General features: G+C 39.7%; 1 protein-coding gene across 2 annotated transcripts; it reads right to left on the bottom strand.

Annotated features, from left to right (window-relative positions):
- Positions 1-24302, bottom strand: LOC108278718 (calcium/calmodulin-dependent protein kinase kinase 2). Of its 2 annotated transcripts, XM_017492213.3 has the most exons (17): positions 24096-24302; positions 13374-14006; positions 12242-12289; positions 9611-9664; positions 8955-9006; positions 8693-8826; positions 8570-8606; positions 7634-7655; positions 6623-6711; positions 6334-6533; positions 6021-6074; positions 5831-5904; positions 4338-4425; positions 3795-3926; positions 3014-3114; positions 2718-2768; positions 1-661 (listed from the first exon to the last, which is right to left on the bottom strand). In XM_017492213.3, the coding sequence occupies exons 2-17, from the start codon at positions 13947-13949 to the stop codon at positions 589-591; spliced, it is 1785 nt and encodes a 594-aa protein (XP_017347702.1). In that variant the 5' UTR covers positions 13950-14006; positions 24096-24302; the 3' UTR covers positions 1-588. The 2 variants fall into 2 exon arrangements, with proteins under 2 accessions (XP_017347702.1, XP_017347703.1); XM_017492214.3 differs by lacking the exon at positions 2718-2768 and having other exon boundaries at positions 24096-24300.

Genomic DNA, 24302 nt, shown 5'->3' with positions numbered 1-24302 from the left:
TGTGAGCACAATCTACATGCTGATTTTATTAAACGGGTTACACGACTTGCTGATTTGGTAAACAACAATGACTGATATGAAAGTCTGCTTTATACTTCCACCATCAGGAGGCGCAGCTGAGCTAAATCAGCTAGCTAGCAATAACCTCCTGTGGTAGCTTTAAGCTTTAACTGGAAGCTATTAACCAAGTAATTATGAGTAGTTGTTTTTTTTTGTTGTTGTTGTTTTTGCATGTCCTCTGTTGATAAACAGCCAATCACGTTCGAACCACCTCCACCATGTGCTTCAAGAAATAGCATGATCTCACTCCATATAGTAAAAGTGCAAGCACAGCCTCTGCACTGGACAGGAGAGGAAAAAAACACACACTCACAAATGCAAGGAAGAGTGTGTCCTGAGATGACACACACACACAGCGCATGCTGCTGTAAAACTGTACAAATGCATGCATGTTGTAGGGGAAACGCCCCACACGCCGCTGTCCTCGTGTCCTAGGTGCACGATGGCGCTCAGGAACCATTCCAAATCCCCCATCATCCACATCCCGGGGGCGTGAGACACTAAGCCCTTTTAGTCAGGCATGAGGCGTCAGGAAAGCACTTCATCCTCGCCTACGAAGGGCAAGTCCACACTGCGTATACCGTCTCCACTCTCTTGTTTCCTAGGAAACACACACACACACACACACACACACACACACACACACACACACACAGTGCATGTTCAAATAAATACACACCACAAGCCTAAAAAAGCCTTCATCTGTCAGATTAGAGGAATGGTAGAGGAAGTCCCAACAAACACAACATAACATTTAAAATGTCATAATGGTAACAAAGTTGGATCTCACTGATCAGACTGAACACGTGGGTGTGGCTTAATATTCTAATGAGCATGCTTGATTGACTGCCCTCTGTCTCACTAGGTTCTCTGAGGGGGGACAGGTTGGGAATAAATGATATCAGCCATTTAATTGGTGAAAGTGGAGCTTATAAATGCCTTAAGCAAGCTTAGTTCCGCCCACTTTGCATTGAGAGAGGTGAAATTGTACTGAAAATCATATAGACATTAAAAACTCACCAAGTATTCACACTTTGGCTTCCAGGATTTGCTTCCCTGGGACTTTAAATTTGACCTGATAGCTAGCTCCTCTAGTTTAGATAATCTGGCTTTCGCGGTTTATTTTCGTTACAGTTAACAAATTTTCGTCTCAATATTCGGTTCTACCATAAGATGTACTAGTGATGTATCTCGTTCACCAAATCCAGTCAAGACGTTCATGACATCATGAAGTTTCATTGTTGTTACATTGAATCTGCACATGCATCGGTGTAACAATAACTGGAACAGATCACAATCTAACATCAACAAAAACACTACATCCATGATCTCAACTCAGAGCTCCATGATCCTGAGCATCAGCCTTCGGAGCTGAGGATTTTCTGGGCAGTGGTAGCTCAGTGTTTAAAATGCTGGACTACAGATCACTGCTGGGCCCTTGAGCAAGGCCCTTAACCCTCAACTGCTCAGTTGTATAAAAAAAATATTTAAAAAGAGATAAATGTAAGTTGTTCTGCATAAGAGCGTCTACCAAATGTCATAAATGTAACGTAAATATAAACGTCATGACTGGGATCAAAAAATGGTGCCTTCTGTCCTGATGCGCTCATTCATGTCAATGCAAACTGCTGTAGACGTTTCGTTTTTATTTCACAGCTTAAAGATGAAATTGTGGTTTATTATCAACGTAGTGGCCATTCCTGTTTACACTGGACTACAATCCAAATTCCATTCATCTGGGACAGAACATTCTGCCGTCATTCCCGAGCCTTTGATCTGCCATGACACATATAACATGCAAAATGCAAACACACACTAAACTCCTTATAGCATTTGTTAGATGGGGTTTACAATGTTTACTGCAGGTCACATGATCTCAGTGGGCGGGAATAAAGAGGAATCTACCATTATAAATGCTTTATGAGTCATGACATTACATACGACCATTCTGAGTCAAGCTTCATGTGCATGCTCATTCCCATGCCTACCTGGCTCAACAAAGAGTGGAGATTAAGTTACATTCGATCGGCCCCTTGCAAACTTGTTATTATGACATCGCTGCTCGGCTTTCTTATTGTTTTTTTTTTCTTCCAAAGATAGCTAACAGTGATCTGTTTAGTTACTGTTGAAGCTGTGATATTGCTTGTGTAAAGCTGTATGTTGAGGCACAGAGGTGAACGCTCAGTCTAGCAGTGATGTCATATGACATGTTTTCTGACTCGTGGCTGATCATATGTAACTTCAGCAACAATTGCATGGAACTTGGAATCTGGAAAATTATCTATATGTGAATTTCATAGATCTTAATTGCATACACTTCACATTAAACAAAAATCTTTTTTTGTGGCGTATGTAATAAAAGGTATGTTTTTGCTACAAATGATATATTTTTATAGGAAAATCCTACCTTTAGCAAGCTCAGAACAAAGAAAAACTTTGATTAAAAAAAAAAAAGCGTGGTGTATTAAATACAAAACAGAAAAAATACAATTGTATTCAATGTGATGTGTATGTAATTAAAATGCAATATTCATATTCAGATCATTTTGTCAGCTTTCCAACTCCATACAGCAGAAGCCTGTCATTCAGCAACATCAGGACAAGGGGAGGGAGGGAGGGAGGGAAGGGAGGTGTCCGACAAACCAGCAGTCCTTTACCTTTGGTTACCGTGAATGTAGCAGTATCGTAAATTCCCTGCTCTCACTTTTCTAGAGGGCAGGAGAGAGGGAAGCACCACAATCACAATCTACACACTGAACTTAAACACAACACAATCTATTTGCAGGAGTGGGCGATATGGTGAAAATTTTAATATCGCAATATTTTTGGACCGAATAAATTCAAAAGCAGCACAGAACGCATCATGTGAGAACCCCAAAGAATCCCATGGTAGAAATGTCGAAGAAACCAGAGCGTCTGATTTCTGTTCCAGCACACGATGAGAAAGGCTTACGTTAGGCCGTGTCCCTGTGTAGTGGGGCTGCGGTCCTCCCTGCGGCTCCAGTCGAACGGATTCCCAAACGAGCGCTTACGCAGCATGGTGCGCACCAAGATCTGCAAACGAATTCACATGATCACATACACAGATTGATCACATATAACATACTACATCATCATACATACTGTTCACTTAACCAAAAATCATTCACATGATAATGATCATTCATGTTAACACACCTAAGGTGTTTAAGATTTTATGTTAGAGCTAAACTAACAATAGTGCACCAGCTTATAAAGCAGGGTTGTCAGGTCTGTGTGACAGAACCAGCCCATAATGTCAAAAACATCCCTTTTCATAGTCTATACATTTTTAATACGACGAAATACGAAAATATTTAAAGGTTGCATCATACAATAAATTTTTAACAAAGCAGTTTCCCTAAACATTTATTTTACCAGGGTCCTGAAATACTTATATTATTACATATATTACACATAACACCAGTTCACTGACACACAAAATCCCACTTTCATGCAGTAATGTACAGAGCTATGGTGGAACAGCAAGTAGTGTTGCTGCCTCACGGCTCCAGGATCCCAGATTCACTCCTGAACTTTGGTATCGTTCTGTGTCTGTGTGGGTTTCCTCTGGTTTCTCTGGTTTCCTCCTATCTCCCAAAAGCCAAACAATACCAGCAGGTGGATTTTAACCTGATGTTTAACGTGAACATTAACTGAAGCTCCTGACCTGCACCTGCATCATTTTGTGTGTGCGTGTGTGTGTGTGTTCTCACCACTGTGGCCAGACTGGGGATATGTTTCACTGAGTTCTCCACCTCCTCCTCTGTCACCTCAATCAGACTGCAGCAGTTGTCATCCTCAGGAGGAAGAGGCTCCGCCCCATGCCGTGTCACCCAAGGGTGAACCTGTACAGACATGTTGAAGGATTTCTCCATCAACCTTCATTTGACTCATTTTGCTTGAAACTTTTGGATTATTTTTGGATTACACTCTCTCTTTGCATGAGGGGACACAAACTCGCACTTGACTTTATAATGGGTGTCATTAAGATATCCCTGCCCACTCTGTCTCTACACAGAATGCTAAACAGCTGAACAAACAATGAGTATGAGACATTTAGTGTGTATTTGTACCAGCACTTGCTACAATACGTGTCACTGTTTTCCAGAACTGAAACCTCTGAAAAACGAAGGCGTATGTCACAGAGGGATGAATAAAATGAAAAGGTCTAGGTTTTAATTGCAGCATTGTGGATTTCAGAAGCAGCAGGTAAAAGGTATTGCTGTGAAACATCACAAAGGTTGATAGAGACTGACCTTGATCTGTGGTATGGTTATTCTGTTTTCAGGATTTTTATCCAGCATCTTTAAAAGGAGGTCCTTCAAATCATCAGACACATCGGCACTGTGATGGACATACAAGAACAGAGGATGGGCTGAAGGAAAAAAACATATACAGCATGGAGAGAAAAAAGGCATCTGCATGCAGAGTCTCTAAATTATAGAACAATCAAAACATTGAAAAATAGGCATTTCGCATAATTGTCCACCAGGCTTGCTGGAATTTTTGACCATTCTTCCATGCAATATTCTTTCAGTTGTAAGATGTTCGAGGGTTTTCTTGCATGTTCTGCCCGTTTCACACCCCCCCACAACATTTCAATGGGATTCAAATCCGGGCTTTGACTAGGCCATTCCATAAACCTCCATTTCTTCTTTTTGAGCCATTCCTAGGTGGATTTGCTTGTGTGCTTAGGATCATTATCCTGTTGGAAGGTCCACTTTCGGTTCAATTTAACTTTCGGACAGACGGCCTCACATTATCTTCAAGCACTCTTTGATATGATGGAGAATTCATAGTTGAATCAATGAATGCAAGCTCTCCATTCCCTGAAGCAGTGAAGCAACCCCAAACCATAACATTTCCACTACCGTGCTTCACAGTTTGAATGAGGTATGAGGCAAACTCTAGTCTTGTAAAGGCTTTTTCATGGCACGCCTCCCATGCAGGTCCAATGTGTGCAATCTCTTTCTGATTGTAGAAGCATGCACTTTGACACCAACAGTTGCAAGACTTACTAGCAGATCCTGTGATGAAATTTTGGAGTTCTTGGAGACTTCTTTTTTGTATCAGATGGTCTGCTCTTGGGCTGAATTTGCTGGGATGGCCAGTCCTGGACATTTTAAATGGGATGGTCAGCCCTGGTCGTTTTTATTTTCCTTACAGTGGAATGATGTATTTCAAATAATTTGGAGATCTATTTAAATCTTTTGCCAGACTCATAGGCATCCACAACCTTTTTTCTGAAGGCCTTACAGAACTCTTTAGATCTTGGGATGATGACACCACACACCTCAATAACAAAGGGAACACCAGACACTAGATATGAGAGGGGTATAAATAAGAGCGGTTACACCTGCACTCCCTAAGCAGGTCCTAATCACTGGCTCCCAATCTTGAACACCTGATTCTAATTTTTCTGGATTTGAAGGTGTGATAAATGTAGGGATGTACTTACTTTTTCCATGTGACTGAACTGTTGTTTTTTCACTTAAAGTGTGAAAATTACTACAAAATGTTAGTAATTTTATGCGTCATTTGATAAGAGTGTATCAAGCAGTGCTTCAAAGAGGATCAAATGTTTGCTTGTCCAAATATGTATTTTTAAAAAATAATAATAATAATTTCCATAGTGTGTACTTATTTTTTCACATGACTGAATATTTGGTTTCTATCAAGTAACAATGACTTGTAATACTTTTAAAAGTGTTACAGAAAAGAAAAATACAGAGAGATGATGGTCACTCACTGCTCGGGAAGCTCCACGGGCTGAGTTTTGATCTTCTGGTGAAGACTCAGTATGCGCTCGTCCATGAAGGGACACTGCAGGACACACACTGTATCAGACCTCACACTCAGACTCTATACAATTCACAACATTGCACTGCTTTGGGTGTCAGTGACAACACTGTGTGTGTGAGCAGTGATATCAGTCTCACCACGCCAAAGACAAAGCAGTACAGTGTGACCCCCATGGCCCAAACATCCAGAGCCTGGAAACAAACACATGTTAACGTTCATCATCACCATCATTCCTGATTGCGAGTTTTGTGATCACTAAAGATGCACTGAACATTTTGACACTGAATATTGCAATTCATTTTGAAAAGCAGAAAAAAAGGTCTCATTAAAGATTCAAAATGCTAAATTCCTACATTTTATTTTAATTTGGCAGGATCATTATAGTTCGCTATGTTGTGGATGATATATAGCACTATCTTGTCTGAGCCAAGCAGATGTTCTCTCTCTGACCTTGCCCGAGAAGTTCTTGCGGGTCTCGGAGAGCGTCTCTGGAGCAAGGAATGCCGGCGTTCCCACCGTGCTGGTCAGCAGGGCGTCGGCTCCCTCAAACTGGTTGCTGACTCCAAAGTCAGCGATTTTAATGTGTCCATCCTCGCCAACCAACAGGTTAGATGGCTTAATATCACGGTGAATGATCTTCTGATAGTGTACTGCAGGGAAGTAGAGAGAACATCGTCATTTCTATCCACAGCAAACTCTCTGAATCTGAGTCACATGTCGAGGTGGCTCTTGAACTCACAGTACTCAATTCCTCTGAGCAGGTCCTGGAAGTAGAAGCGAGCCTGCTCCTCATTCAGGGGTTTATCAGTGGGGACCTCCATCACCGCGCTGTACACATACACCAAGAAACATCATAAAGGTGAGACAAAATTCATGGAGAATCAATGTAAACAAAAATAAATGAACTCATTTATTTTCTCAGTTATTTAACGGGCATGTTATTTACTTTATTGACTCTGATTTTATTTCAAAGTAACATTATCTGTCAATCAAACTTGGTGAGAAGGGTCAGCTGCTATTGTTGAATTATACAATATACAGTGCCCTCCATTAATATTGGCACCCTTGATAAATATGAGCAAAGAAAGCTCTGTACAATTGTCTTTAATGTTTAACCTTTTGAGCTTTTGTTTAAAAAAAAAAAAAAAACATTTCATGGATATCAAACAACTGCAAACAAAACACAGGTTTATCAAAAAATATATAGCCTTGCAACAATTATTGGCACCCCTATGAATTCATATGAGAAAGGTATATTCCCGTTGACATTTTTTTTTTTTTTTTATAAACCTGTGTTGTGTTTGCAATTGTTTGATATCCATGAGAGCAGAGTATTTTTGTGAATATTATTTGAACAAAAGATCAAAAGGTTAAACAATAAAGACAAATTTTCACAGCCTTCTTTGCTCATATTTACCAAGGGTACCAATATTAGTGGAGGGCTCTGTGTGAGATCAAAAATGCAGTGGGGGGTCTCCTTTGATTCACCACAGTATTCACCATAGTGCTTATTTGCAGCCTAATCATCTTAAAAAGTATTAAAGTTCACTTTTAAACCGTAATAGAGTAAATACGTATTTTGTAGATTAGGGCCGAATGAATTTTCCATCCAAACAAATGAGGTGGGTAATCCAATGAAGTATCTATTAAATAAAAAAAATGAATCACCCCCAATTTAACTGTTGTAATAACTTAGCTGTATCAAGGAACACTGAATAAGTGCGTTGAAACATATTGAAATCCTGCTCACCCTCGCTTGACCAGCTCAAATACTGTAAACAAACAAACAAACAACAAGATCAATATTGGAGTTTATTATCTCTGTGTAAAGCAGAATGAAGCAGGCAAAATATGATCTTGTTAATAAGGTAAACATAATGAAGACGTTTTTTTTGTTTAAACATTTAGTGAAAATCTAATACGAATTTTCAGATGTTACTCATTCGGGTTGCTTGTGGGCATGGTCTGTCCTTTTATCGAGAGGACACGAAGAAGAAACCACCGTTATAACTTTTTCTTCCATTTTTGTACATCTAACAGTAAGTGGGGTCTAAAATTGTGAGCTGGGAGTTGAAGAAACAATGGACCACATGAGGCAATCATTTGGATTTGTCATTTTACAGTGTAACACCTAATTTGCATATAACTGAGAAAATCTCAACTGAAATGCCACTTGTCACTGAAATGAAGCAAATACAGAGAAAATGATCAACGTTCGTATGTCATGTACTAGTGTGAAGGAATAAGGGTAAGGAATAATTTAGACTAACTTTCAGATTATTTAAAAATAGAAAACGGCATAATTTTGGCTTTAACTGATGTGAACTTCTGCAAATTTATTACCTGCCCTTTAGCTGTATTAATTAAGTGATGTCTGTTCCTAAAGTCACAGATCACATCGCAAGAGATAAAGTATTTATCATTGCATTGACTGAAATTAGAAACACCCCGAATTACATATTCATGTAATCCCAATGCAAATCCTGTGTAGCGCCTGTCAGTAAATCAGCCTGGGATGTTTTTACACACACACACACACACACACACACACACACACACACACACACAAATGTGTTTTTAACACACATCTTTTACACCTGGTGTACATCTTTTACACCTTTACACTATGACATCACAGTTACATGACTGAAAATCTACGTAAGGTTTACTAACCCACGTCACTTACCCATGTACAGATGGTCCTCACTTGGGTCATCCAGCACCTGCACGGATACACAGCAGCGTCAGAACCCCAATAATGCCCTCTTCTGGCGGTCTACAGAAAACACACCCCTGCATACTCACACACCTCCACCAGCTTGACCACATTAGGATGGTCGAGCTTCTTGAGGATGGCGATCTCCTGGTACACCCGTTCCAGGGGGCCTTTGGGCTGAAGTGGACCCTCGGGAGCAGATCGGGCCCCTCGAGGAGGAGGTCTTCCTGTACAAGCAGAAATGTGTATCTGAGTTTCAAAATACACACCGCGCAGGTGAACACACACACACACACACACACACCTAAACATCCACCCCACAGAGCAGCCCATCTGCCATATGGCACACACTTACGTGGGAAACCAGCCTGCCGCATCAGACGCTTCTTGGACAGGACCTTCATCGCCTGTGGGGACACGGACACGGGGAAACAGACAAGACAATCAGAGCAGGGACTCAGAACGCGCACACAACACCACCCTGGTCATTCAGGATGTATAGTTATGCATACAGTTGAGTGCAAAAGTTTGCACACCCCTGTTTCAAAATGGTGAAACCAACTAAACTGTTCATATTTTCTCAGTATTATAAAAAAGTGCATTTTCAGTTAACAACGCGATGTAGCTTTTTTTGTTGTTGTTGTTGTTCCTGGGCAGTAAGTTTTATTTCCTAATTGCTTATACCGTACCGCAATATTACTGAAAAATCAACATATGTTGAAATGTATTCACCCATTTTTAAGTGAAAATAGATACATTTCAAAATACCAATGTCCTGGTCACAAAAGCAATGTCTAAAAGGAACTGATAGCCATTTTCTAGACTTTTCAGTCATAAGGAACTAGAAAATAACACTTACGATCCAGGAACAAAAATTGTGTTACATTTTGTAATATTATAAATGATCTAGTTATAATTTGTGGAGGCAGATATATTCAACAGAGGCATGCCGAGACAGACGTTAGGAGACTTTAAGAGACAGAAACGTGCGGACTTTTGTGTAGGACTCACGTAGTAGGTGTTGTCGTCTTCATTGTAGGCCAGTTTGACGACTCCATAGGATCCCTTGTTTCAAAAGAAAGAGGAGAGACGGCAAACACATCACACATTGTCAGGAAATATATTAACGTTTGTTGTTTTTCTGGAATATTCCGAGAGCAGAACAATTGTACTTCAACAAATAACGTAGAGCAAATAATCTTTTTTTTTATTATTAAAGATCTTTCCCTCACAGAATCAGAATGCTCAGAAGTATTTCATACACTTTTAATGCCTCATAAAGCTCTAAAAAAAAAAAAGAAAAAGAAAAAAAAAGAATTAAACATGACGAGGCACAATGTTATAGAAAAAGGAAAATTAATTATATGTATATTATTAAAGGAAAGAAAAAAGCCTAGTGAATAAGGAGACCAGCAAAAAACACACACACACACACACACACACACACACACACACACACACACACACACACACAGCAGGTCCAGTTGGTGGAGCAGATTGGGGGTCCAGCAGGAGCTCCAGAGCTCAGACACAGAGATAAAGAGACAGCAGGAATCTCCATCCCTGCTCTCTCTCTCTCTCTCTCTCTCTCTCTCTCACACACACACACACACACACACACAGGCGTACTCCTCTCAGGATCACAGAAGTGTAATAAATGAAAACCTGCTTGGTGATTTATTTATTGAACTCAAAAAATAGTGTTTGCAGCAAAAATATTGTTGACTTCCTGCAACCCGTTTAAGTTGCATTCTAAATCACATTTTAAGTCACGTTCTAAAATCACAATTTTTTTTTAACCACGTTCTAAATCACGTTCTAAATCAAACTTTAAATCACATTCTAAATCACGTTTTTTATTTTTTTTTAAACCACGTTCTAAATCACATTCTAAATCACGTTCTAAAATCCCCTTTTGAACCACGTTCTAAATCCCATTCTAAATCCCATTCTAAATAAAATTTTTAAATCACATTCTAAATCACGTTTTTTATTTTTTTTTAAACCACGTTCTAAATCACATTCTAAATCACGTTCTAAAATCCCCTTTTGAACCACGTTCTAAATCCCATTCTAAATCCCATTCTAAATAATATTTTTAAATCACATTCTAAATCACGTTTTTATTTTTTTTAAACCACATTCTAAATCACGTTCTAAATCACATTCTAAATCATGTTCTAAAATCAAATTTTAAATCACATTTTAAACCACGTTCTAAATCACATTCTAAATCACATTTTAAAACACATTCTAAATCACGTTCTAAAATCAAATTTTGAATCACGTTCTAAATCATGTTTTAAACCACATTCTAAATCACGTTCTAAGATCACATTTTAAACCACGTCCTAAATCACGGTCGAAATCAAATTTTAAATCATATTTTAAATTCACGTTCTAAAATCAAATTTTAAATCACATTCTAAATCACGTTAAAAATCACATTCTAAATCACGTTCTAAATCACATTCTATCATGTTCTAAATCACATTCTAAAATCAAAATTTTAAATCACATTCTAAATCACATTTTAAACAATGTTCTAAATCACATTCTACACATTTTTAAAAATCACATTCTAAGTCACGTTCTAAGTCACATTTTAAATCACATTCTAAAATCAAATTTTGAATCACGTTCTAAATCACATTCTAAAATCACATTTTAAATCATGTTCTAAATTACGTTCTAAATCCCATTTTAAAGCACATTGTAAACCACGTTCTAAATCATATTTTAAATCACGTTTTAAGTCACGTTCTAAACCACGTTCTAAACCAACTCAAAATCTCTCCAGAAGAGCTGCGAGGATGCACTTGATAATTTCTGTTCAGTAAATGCACAGTGATACAAAATGAACAATAAATCCAACACATTCTGTATTGCTCTTCTGGTGCAGAGCGAGGCTTCTGTCCATACACTAAATGAAACCCAAACAGCTATACATGATCAACAATTTTCTGCTAAAGGCCTCAGAAGCGCCCAAGCTCCCTGGCTCATCAATATTTCACAAAATGTGTTACAGCGGTCATAAAATTCGGTCAATATTTTCATCGAGGCTAATTCCTGTTAACGGTTATTCCTTTTTCTTGTGTTTTGCTGAGTCTGTTATTCTTATATGAAGATTGTAGTTACCAACATTTTTGGAGAAAGTCTTGGAGATTCTCTAAACGAATTTCAAGTAAACGAGTTCAAAATCAGAAAGATGTGATGCTCTCAGTGTCCCCAATAAGATGAGGGCGCAGTGAAGGGGCATAGAGGAATGTCTATAAAATGACTGACACAAGGCCCATCCAAACAATTCCGGTCCAGAGTAAAGTGCTTCTGCAGTTTTTTAAAATAATTTTTTTTCTGCCTCATAATTTGTGAGTTTTGTAAAATGAAAAAAAAAGAACTCGACTATTGCTCCTTTAAATCCCTTAAGTTTTCCATCGCTCATTATATAAACCGGTCATTACACTTCTTTACCACTAGGGGGTATCTTTAATGTAGGTCAGGAGTTGGTGGTAGTTCTGTGGTAAATGTAAAAATGATATCTCACAGAATGAAAAGGAAAAAAAAACCAAAACAAATCACATTCCATCACATGGGAGGCAGGAAACTGTTTATAGATTAATAATCCAATAATAATTCAATTACCTTTCCGATCTCGTCTTTCAGCTTGTACTGGTTCAGCTGCACGCAGTCCTTGTGGAATAAAAGAGAAAATTTATTAGCCAGTCTCTGTGTGTGTGTGTGTGTGTGTGTGTGTGTGTGTGTGTGTGTGTGTGTGTGTGTGTGTGTGTGTAAATAAAGCACCCTTTATTTAGGTCACAAAAATTATTGTGCTGGCACAGACCTATTTCTTACACACGCACGCACACGTACGCACACGCACGCATGCACACACACACACACGCACTTGTGCAGAAGTAGTGTAATGGAATCTTCTTCAGCAAAAATAAAAACTTCTGAATCTCGAGGTTTTTGATGGCAAAAAGAGATTAGACATTTACTACCACAGTAATAAGATCCTCGGCGCAATTATAGCTCATGTGTATATATACACCATGTTAAAACAACGACCTTGTTGAGTGGGGTTTATCGACGTTTGCTTCTAATCACATCTGCTACAATTATTTCATCATTTTCTTGCCTTATCTATAACTGTGGCGCGAGCCCAGTCAGCTTATTAATATTATTTTTAGACCGTATCTTCATACAAGTCTTAACAATACACTCTTAGAAGTTACAGACACCAAGCTGGTGAGAAAATTGTCCAGTCCAAGGCTAACAGGTGCAGGCTACAGAAGACGAGCACACGCTGAGAAATAGCAGATAATGAGTGCTGGGAAGAAAAAGATACAATTAAGAGTGAGAACTGTGTGCTCAGAGATTTCCCACAAGCTAGAATCATGTCAGCTTGTCCTGGTTTCTTTGATTAATATACACGGATACTCTCTTATATCTTAGACACTGATTATACATGATTGGATTATACTTTGATTTAAAATATTCCATATAACAATCATATGCTTAATAAGTTTAAATGCTGGTTTAACATTATGTCTATGTCTCTCTCTCTCTCTCTCTCTCTCTCTCTCTCTCTCTCTCTTCCTGATTGAAATACATTTCAAAGTCATTATTAGGCCTTTGATGGATTAAAACATTTTTTTGGTTTCCAGACAAAAAAAGGGCAGTAGTTGAAATTGACCAATCATAGCAGTGGGAACGTCTTATTCCCACCCCCGAAATGCAACTGGAAAGTTAAGATATGAGGCCGTGCACTTACCTGCAGGTCAGTGATGGAAACTCTGTGCGACTCGACAGTGGGTCGACGAGGCAAGCGAGGGGACGAGTGGGGCGAGGTGATGGGCGAGTAGGGCAGCGAGGGGTAGATGTAGCGCCCGTTGAGGCCGGGTGAGCCGCAGGGTGAGGAAAGGGTATGTGAGCGCTCCTGCAGTGACAGCTTCCTGTCTGAGAGGTTCAGCCTGCCACGGTGTTCCTGCGCAACTGGGAAGAGAGCCTCAGGTCGGCTGGCTGTATGTGATAAAAGGTCACAGGATGGAGCATGGAAGGGTGGAGGTGGAGCTGAGGCTGGCTCAGGCGTCTCTGAGCTATCCATTTCCTCTGGATCCTCCTCCTCAACGTCGCCCATCCTGTCCCCACTAGGCTCATACTCTGTCACCACAATAAGGGACTCCATTTCAATGGTACAAGGGCTCAGGGGAGGGGCTGAGAGTGTGGCACACCCGCGCAGCAGGTCCGGAAGCGTTTGATCAGGTGTCTGGGCTGCAGGAGTGGATGGGGCATAGTCGAGAGGGGCGGTCGCTTCAGCAGAAGGCCATGAGGAGACACAGGGAAACATGGTGTCCTTCCTGAAAGCCTCCAAACCTCCCCTCCATCCGGAAAACAGCAAGACTTTCTGTAACGAGCAAAGAACCAAAAAAAGAGTAACGAGTTACAGAACGTACCATACGTGCCGCATCTGCTCCTCATGAACTAGAACGCCTGCCTGCTATAGAGACTTTGTTCCACATTTACAAAATAGGACAGGATAAACATTTTGTTCCAGGAGTGACCTGAAGTCAGGTTGCTGATCTAAAATAAATGACTGGGCCTCATTTTTCAATATTTTCAGTAAAGCTGTACGTAAGTGTTTTTGTAGGACAAACAAACTCAAAACTTCTGCCAGACTTACAAAAGTGGCAGTAACACTGATTTTCTTCAAACCCACGAGCATATGTTGACGAATGCTAATCACCTGTAAAGCGCGATGTGTCTGCATCCCAGAAGTGGATGTTAATTTGACTCATGTCTATAAAATAGCAATTTAGTTCAAAGTAAACAATATTATTTAGAAGTATAACAGCAACTGAAAAGGCTAAACTTAGAAACAAATGACAGAAAAGTGAATTAGGTATGAATGAAGTCAGGTGAAAAGAAACGGTTTGACATTAGAATGAAGAAAAACAGATCTACACTGTACCCAAGTGATCATGGACACTAAGCACTAACCCTAACCCATGCATGTTTTAAGTGTCTCGTGTCTGTCGGGCGCTGTCATTTCCATGAGCCAGTGGAAAACCAGGAGGCCATATGTCATAAGAAAACTCTTTAAAACATTTGTGATGCCCAATGAAGGTACGCAGCACACTAGGGAGTCTATGGTACACCGCAAACTGAGACATACCAGCTCAGTCATTTATCATTCACTTAAGTGTTCTGGAGTATTAAAAGGACATGCTATGATGAACAGAACCAATTTATACACCAGCTAAGCTGTAGCAGTGCATCCTCCTTTTATATAGCAGCCTTTTGTTTTGTCTAACAAGTTTTATTTGTCTTCATTTCTGAATTTGTGTTGGCTTGCTTTCTTTTTTCCCCATATTTAATCTGAAATGAATGCCACTGAGATGAAACCACTGTGTTTTTACAAAATTCTCACAAAATCTTTGGGTGAAATTTAAATAAAGGCCGTTTAAACCTGATAATGTTATCAAGCAAGGTTTGCATTGGTGAGTCTCCATATACCGTACTTAAATTTGCTTAAACTCAGGGTGATTTCAGTGCCTTGTCTATGGCATGGTTGTTGTTGCCAGATGGGCTGGTTTTAGTATTTTAGATACTGCTGATCTCCTGGGATTTTCACACACAACAGGCTTTTCACAAAATGGTGCAAAAAACATACAACATCCAATGGGGGAAAAACCACTACTTGGTCTGATCAATCTCAAGTTCTGCTGAAACATGAAGATTGTCGGGTGGGAATTTGGTGCCAACAGCATTAATCCATGAAACCAACCTCCCCTGTGTGGTGGTAGTGGAATAACACGAGGAATGTTTTCTTGCAACACACGGGGCTCCTTAGTACGAGACGAGCTTGTGTTTGAATACTGCAACCTGTCTGGGTTTTGTCGCTGACCACATGCATCCCTTTATGACTATAATTTATCAACCCATCTTATAATGGATACTTCCAGCATGATAATGCACCATGTCACAAAACGAAAACTGTCACAAACTGCTTCCATGAACATGATAATTAGTTCGGTGTTCTACACTGGCCTCTCCAGTGACCAGAACTGAATCCAATACAGCATGTGGTAGAACAGATTCATGGTATGAATATATAGCTGACAAATATGAAGCAATTACGTGATGCAATCGTGTCATCATGGACCAGAGTCCCAAAGGAATGTTTAGGAAGAAGGAAGAATTGAACCTGTTGTGATATATTTGTATATTTGAGAGCTATTGCAGCAAATCTTGCTAAGATTTAGCTCGGTACTGAGAAAAAAAATAAAAAATCAGAGACGTGCCACAAGTAACAGCGTCGAGGTAGAAACAGTTTCAGGACCATTTACATGGCCTGATTTGAACACAATTTTTACTTTGTAAAAACCCATTACAACAGCGTTAATATGTGAAGTGTTCTATCTCGGTTTGTTCTGCTCGATTTAGCTGCTTTCAGCCTCATCCTTTTGGCAGGCAGGTTCTCTGTTGGTGTGAAAGATGGAGATATTCAGTGTGTGTGTGTGTGGGAGTGGTGTGGAATAAAATCAGGTACAATAAGAGACATTCATCACTCTGGAGGGTTCAGGAAGGAGAGCGTGTGTGGGCAGGACCACCTCCTCCTCCATGCAGCCTCATTTCTCTTCCACAGAGATACGGTCATCCTTCTGCCTTCCCATCGCTCCTATTCTGTTACTCCAAATCATCTCTTTTACCACTGTTTTCAAATAGTTTTAAAATAACGATGCAATGCATCGCATTACATTTATATTTGCTATTCACTACCAAAAGATATTAACGATTAGCTAAACCAAGGTTAGCATCATCGAAGTCAAGAAATCACTGTGGAGAGGCTGCACACAGGCTGAATTAGTCATTCATTCATTCCTTCTTTCATTCATTCCGTTTCTTTATCCCCCAACGCCGTTGAATTCTAAGCCTAATTGGTCAGATTTTATTGGTTAATTTCCTATTACAGCATCTCTGACAGTAGTCCAGTGGAAAATCACAGGTTTATATTAATGCACTCGTTCTAATAATTTATTGTTTCCATAGTAACACCTCATTCACAGGGACTTGTATAGCGGAAGCTCACACGATCTAAGTGTAGTAATAATGTGCAAAAATGTTGCTAATATTTAACAAAGACAAATGTATAACAGAGTGCTGCGGGAACGAGTCTTAAAACCCGGAAACGAGTTAGCATTTTTTGCACTTCCGGTTCCATCGTCCCGAATTCAAGGATTTTTTTTTTTTTAAGGGTTTTTGATTAAATCCCTGAAATAAGGTCTGTGGTTAACACAAGCTCAAGATCTTTTCACATTTTATTCTCAGACATAGAATGCATCAGCATTCTATTCTATTCAGTACTCATGAGATTTTAAAGATTTTATTTAATTTTTTTACCTGTCTTGAAAAAGGCGGTTGCTAGCAAGTGGCTACATGGGACTATAGAGGTTATCGGAGACGTTAAACATCACGCCGAACAGGAAAACTCATCTACTACAGCCTTGTTGTGTTTATACTCGCGCTCTTGCAAACTATTCCAACTCAAACATTCCAACTTGCAGATTTAGCAATTTATAGTATTTTCTAATTGTTGTATATTTTTAAATTGTTGTGCTATAAATTCTAGAATAATCCATTAATATATATTTTTTTTTCCAAGTTCTTCTATAGCTAGGCAATGGTATTTTTGCAGTGCCTGGGATGCAACCCTAAGCCATGGGATAGAAGTTGCTTGTTTTATCCTTTCCTGACTGAAGTTGCCCAGCAGAGACTCTGGGCTCGTGGCAAGAAATTGATGAGTTGTCGGAAGTTTAGTGGTGGTGAACTTTTTCTTTTCAGTTCTGCCGATTGTATTTAGGCCTCAAAATGTATAAAAGTTGTGTGCAATTTGTTAAGATCATCTTGCTGAACAATACATGCAAGAATCATAAACTTTTGTTGGTCACAGAGCGTATTTTCTGCAATAATCCAAAAGCCAATGGAAAAATCATCAGGGAACCAGGGTGATGCTAACTTTTGGCCTAGAAAAATATAATCATCCTTGCAGCACTCTATTGTTGATATGGCAAAGTTTGACGCTCTATAAGGAAATGTTTAGAACTGCTATATGATACGTGATAAAATGAACTTGAACTTGTTTTGTGGATTTTCCACAACATTAAATGTAACTATATACGGATAAAAAGCATAAACTATGGACTTGTGGACGTGCTGTTCAGAAAATAATAACCTCCAGGGTGGTAATAATAACCCACATTCATCGCACTACCTTGTCGTGGATTATTTTCTTGACAGTACACCATGTCATGCTCTTAAATACAACGACCCTATGATTTGTTAGTTCAGTCTTTAATTTATAGATGGCCGATTCTAAACGAACACATACTGCTTTATGACAGCTTGAATACCAAGTGTTAAAATGTCATTCTCCAAGAGTGTTGTGTAGTTTAATAGCTTAATTTGTGTCAGGTGTGTTAGAACTGACCGGTTAAAACACTGGGCCAAATCATATGATCTTCAGTTAAAGATGACTGCTGGCATGCGTATTGTTGTTGTATCAGAGCAGGAAAGTAGGAAAAGATGTAAACAACGGCATATGGCAATGAAGAGCTAAATGACTTGGCAACCCAAACGGTCGGTGTTTTATGTACACCGGCTGTCAATAATCCTGTGGGTTGAAAACAGGCTTGCTTTAGAACAGACGGAATCAAACTTTTTTCCCCCATGAGGCCCACTTTCCAGTTTTTTTGAGAACGTGTGCGCTGTCGTTCAACAAAACCAAAAAACTTGTCAATAATCAAACTGCTGCAGTGTATATGTATAAAAAAAAAAATTATTTTAAAGCGGAATTCATCCTATTTGTTCAGGGCTAATAAATTAAAATAAAATGAAATAAAATAAATAGAACCACCAGAATAGAAAAACATATATTATTGCTTATAATACAGCAAACCCTGACAAACCCAAAGGAGAATAACGCCTTAACTATTAACACGTCTGAGTGCAGACCGATGTAGAAGAGCAAAGCAAACAGCACTTTTAATCACTGTGCAGTTATCATTACCATTAACGTTATTGGTGAAGTGTTAGATTTAACATTAACAATTGACCATTTTATTCATTTTCGATGAACTCATACGAATACATTCTCATTTTATTGTAAGAAAATTGCACTGCATCAGTGCATCTTTCAAGCACCGTGATCACCAGCCAAAAATTACTAGTGTGAAATGGGGGATGGGGGCTTCCACAGACTGTCAGTTGATATGCGTGAGTTCAAAACACCTGCGCAAATGATGATTGGTTCATCTGCTGTTTTATAATGAAAGAAGACAACTGCTGGGATGCAATTATTGTGCTTTTACTGCAGAAATCGGTGGGTGTTTTTTCTTTTTGCACATTAGAACCTCAGATGTCCTTGAGTTCCTTAAAAAAAGTTCCTTTGGTGAAACTGAACCTATTGTGGTTTATTTTAAACCACAGATGAGTTGAAAAAGAGAAATAAGAAAGGAGAAGATTGCTGACAATCCTGAGAAAGACAGTGAGGTGAGGCAGCCAGAGACCAGGCCTCACAACGCTCACCTATAGTGTTCCTCACCTTATGTTTCTACCAAAACAAAGGTTCAATTTTCATCACTCACAGCTTCGTCAGCCCTACTGCATGCTGGGGACAGATGGTGTGTCCAAAACATATTTTTTTTTACTGAGAATAAATCACACAATATATTGAGTCAGATTCCAAGTAAAACACATCCATGGTTTTCAAAGGTGTTATATTTTGCTTTGAACAGTTCCGGAGAGATTTTGATGCAAACAGTTCCCAAAGCACAGGGGTTGTCGTGATCCCAAAGCACAGGACGAACTATCGTGATGAGAATGAGGAGAACACTGTGTAGAAATGCAGAGATCTGACTGAGATGTTGCAGAACCGCAGGAGCTCTGGTTTGCGGAGTTATTTTAATCTGAAGGCAGTTTCGCCTTGCTGCATGACCTACATTTATCTCTGCTAGATTACAACACTATGCACATCCTATACATATCCTACACATACCATATACATATCCTACACATACCCCATATACATATCCTACACATACCCCATATACATATCCTCACATACCATATACATATCCTACACATACCCCATATACATATCCTCACATACCCCATGTACATATCCTACACATACCCCATATACATATCCTACACATACCCCATATACATATCCTACACATACCCCATATACATATCCTAACATACCCCATATCCTACACATACCATATACATATCCTACACATACCCCATATACATATCCTAACATACCCCATATACTACACATACCCCATATACATATCCTCACATACCCCATATACATATCCTACACATACCCCATATACATATCCTAACATACCCCATATACATATCCTAACATACCCCATATCCTACACATACCATATACATATCCTAACATACCCCATATACATATCCTCACATACCCCATGTACATATCCTACACATACCCCATATACATATCCTACACATACCCCATATACATATCCTACACATACCCCATATACATATCCTACACATACCCCATATACATATCCTCACATACCATATACATATCCTACACATACCCCATATACATATCCTCACATACCCCATGTACATATCCTACACATACCCCATATACATATCCTAACATACCCCATGTACATATCCTACACATACCCCATATACATATCCTACACATACCCCATATACATATCCTCACATACCATATACATATCCTACACATACCCCATATACATATCCTCACATACCCCATGTACATATCCTACACATACCCCATATACATATCCTAACATACCCCATGTACATATCCTACACATACCCCATATACATATCCTACACATACCCCATATACATATCCTCACATACCATATACATATCCTACACATACCCCATATACATATCCTCACATACCCCATGTACATATCCTACACATACCCCATATACATATCCTAACATACCCCATGTACATATCCTACACATACCATATACATATCCTACACATACCCCATATACATATCCTAACATACCCCATATACATATCCTAACATACCCCATATACTACACATACCCCATATACATATCCTCACATACCCCATGTACATATCCTACACATACCCCATATACATATCCTAACATACCCCATATCCTACACATACCATATACATATCCTAACATACCCCATATACATATCCTCACATACCCCATGTACATATCCTACACATACCCCATATACATATCCTCACATACCCCATGTACATATCCTACACATACCCCATATACATATCCTAACATACCCCATATCCTACACATACCATATACATATCCTAACATACCCCATATACATATCCTCACATACCCCATGTACATATCCTACACATACCCCATATACATATCCTACACATACCCCATATACATATCCTACACATACCCCATATACATATCCTCACATACCATATACATATCCTACACATACCCCATATACATATCCTCACATACCCCATATACATATCCTACACATACCCCATATACATATCCTAACATACCCCATATACATATCCTAACATACCCCATATCCTACACATACCATATACATATCCTACACATACCCCATATACATATCCTACACATACCCCATATACATATCCTAACATACCCCATATACTACACATACCCCATGTACATATCCTACACATACCCCATATACATATCCTACACATACCATATACATATCCTATACATACCCCATATACATATCCTAACATACCCCATATCCTACACATACATATCCTATACATACCCCATATACATATCCTAACATACCCCATATACTACACATACCCCATATACATATCCTAACATACCCCATATACTACACATACCCCATATACATATCCTACACATACCATATACACCAATTAGCCATAACATTAAGACCACTGACAGGTGAAGTGAATAACATTGATTATCTCGTTACAGTGGCACCTGTCAAGGGGTGGGATATATTAGGCAGCAAGTGAACAGTCAATTCTCAAAGTTGATGTGTTGGAAGCAGGAAAAATGGACACGTGTAAGGATCTGAGTGACTATGACAAGGGTTAAATTGTGATGGCTAGGCGACTGGGTCTGAGCATCTCCAAAACGGCAGGTCTTATGGGGTGTTCCTGGTATGCAGTGGTTAGTACCTACTAAAAGAGGTCCAAGGAAGGACAACCGGTGAACCGGCGACAGGGTCATGGGCATACAAGGCTCAGTGATGTGCGTGGAGAGTGAAGGCTAGCCCGTCTGTTCTGATCTCACAGAAGAGCTACTGTAGCACAAATTGCTGAAAAAGTTAATGCTGACTATGATAGAAATGTGTCAGGACACAGTGTATCCCAGCTTGCTGAGTATGGGGCTGCGTGGCTGCAGACCGGTCAAAGTGCACATGCTGAGCCCTGTCCATCGCCGAAAGCACCTACCATGGGCACATCAGAACTGGACATGGAGCAATAGAAGAAGGTCACCTGGTCCAATAAGTCATGTTTTCTTTCACATTGTGTGGACAGCCAGGTGTGTGTGCGTCGCTTACCTGGGGAAGAGATGGCACCAGGATGCACTATGGTCAGGAGGCATGCCGGCAGGGGCAGTGTGATGCTCTGGATAATGTTCTGCTGGGAAAACTTGGGTCCTGGCATTCATATGGATATTACTTTAACACGTATCACCTACCTGAACATTGTGGGTGACCAAGAACACCCCTTCATAGCAGCGATATTCCCTAATGACAGTGGTCTCTTTCAGCAGGATAATGCGCCCTGCCACACTGCAAAAAATGTTCAGGAATGGTCTGAGAAACATGACAAGGTGTTGACGTGGCCTCCAGATTCCTCAGATCTCAATCCGATCGAGCATCCGTGGGATGTGCTGGACAAACAAGTCCGATCCACGGAGGGTCCACCTCGCAACTTACAGGACCTAAAGGTTCTGCTGCTAACGTCTTGGTACCAGATACCACATCACACCTTTAGAGGTCTTGTGGAGTCCATGTTTTGATGGGTCAGAGCTGTTTTGGTGACACAAGAGGGACTTACACAATATTACGCAGGTGGTTTTATTGTTATGGCTGATCGGTGTACATGCCCCATACATATTCTACTCATACCATATATATAATGTATATAGGGTTTATATACACCCACTGAACAATTTTATTAGGAACACCAACACACACGTTCCTTCATGCATCTTTACAATCAGCCAATCACACGGAAGCAGCACAATACATAAAATTATGCAGACGCAGGTCTAAAAGACTGCTGATCTCCTGGGATTTTCACACACACACACACACACACACACACACACAAAACAGACTCTACGGTTTACACAGAATGGTTCAAAAAAACAAAAACATTCAGCGAGCAGGCGGACATTCCTTGTTGATGAGAGAGGTCAGGGGAGAAAGGCCAGACTGGTTTGAGCTGACAAAGTTTTTCCTAAACATACAGGATCCTCTACATACTGTATACGTATCCCATATATACCATATAGACATCTGGTCAGTTTACTTTTTAGTTATTCCTCAGTGCAAACAAAAACAAACCAGAGCTACGGACGGACGGACACACACACACACACACACACATCATCATCTACTGCACAAGTGTATGATTTGAGACACAGCTTATGAATCATCTCTAGACAAACTCCATCACTTCAGATACACAAATCACATGCACATATACCATCATGCCATTTAAACCAGATTCAATTACGTTCTCTATGATTTGCCTTCACACATTAAGACGTCGTTCACACATGTGATCCTGACGCCTAAAGGCGAACAGCCCTAATTAATGTCCAATTAAGAGCTGCCTTTAAGTTGAAGCAGCTGGTTAACCGACATGACATTTCCCTGTGTTTGTGTTTAGGTAACGCAGCACAACGCCCCCAGCCTTGCTCGCCGACATCTGGATAAACTTACATTTAACATAAGAGGAGACTTTTGAAGAAAACAAATGAAATCACCGAACACTCTTATTAGTCAGTTAACACCAGAATGAGCAATTAATGACCACATATTATAAAGACAGTTCAGGATTTAAGGAAGTAGGAAACGTTAGCTGACTAGCTAACATCCTCATAAAAGAGTGTATATAGCTGTCGTTGGATGAAACCGAAAAATAACTACGCCGACACTCAGAGAACGAAAATACATATTCAAACCACATTAACTACATATCCGGATAATACTGTTAATGTTTACCCAGATTTTTTTTTTAATACCAGCCTTGTTTTCGCTATAAAGACTAGCTATTGGGTGTCTTATGAAACAGATGTTGAGGAAAATCCGCCTCGTTTAGCTAACGTGGGGGAGGATGGTCATTTTAGGGGGAAATAATCGCTAGTAATCGGATACTGACACGTTAGTTCTTACCCTGTACGGTCAAAAATGTCTTCTTAGAGCCTTCGCAAGCAAATAACCGTCCTTGCATATGATAGTCGCTTTGACGTGCAGCAAGAGAGGATGAGAGGAAAGCAGCAGCAGCATCCCCCGCTCAGCCCACCAAGTCCCCGCTGTTAAACCTCAACGTACCGTGAGGGAAAGTGAACGCACCACGGCCTCGTCCCAATACTGTCATCT

This window comes from Ictalurus punctatus, chromosome 18 (assembly GCF_001660625.3).
Source record: "Ictalurus punctatus breed USDA103 chromosome 18, Coco_2.0, whole genome shotgun sequence".
Classification (NCBI taxonomy): Eukaryota; Metazoa; Chordata; class Actinopteri; order Siluriformes; family Ictaluridae; genus Ictalurus; species Ictalurus punctatus.
This window is presented reverse-complemented; position numbering and strand designations above follow the sequence as displayed.

Bases quoted from the DNA above. Each gene is read 5' to 3' on its own strand.
- LOC108278718 (XM_017492213.3), bottom strand. From the start codon at position 13,949: ATGTTTCCCTGTGTCTCCTCATGGCCTTCTGCTGAAGCGACCGCCCCT. The intron at 8,827-8,954 runs GTAAGTGTGTGC...CTGCTTGTACAG, and splicing joins GCGGCAGGCTGGTTTCCCAC to GAAGACCTCCTCCTCGAGGG. The intron at 6,534-6,622 runs GTGAGTTCAAGA...ACTTCCCTGCAG, and splicing joins GCTCAGAGGAATTGAGTACT to TACACTATCAGAAGATCATT.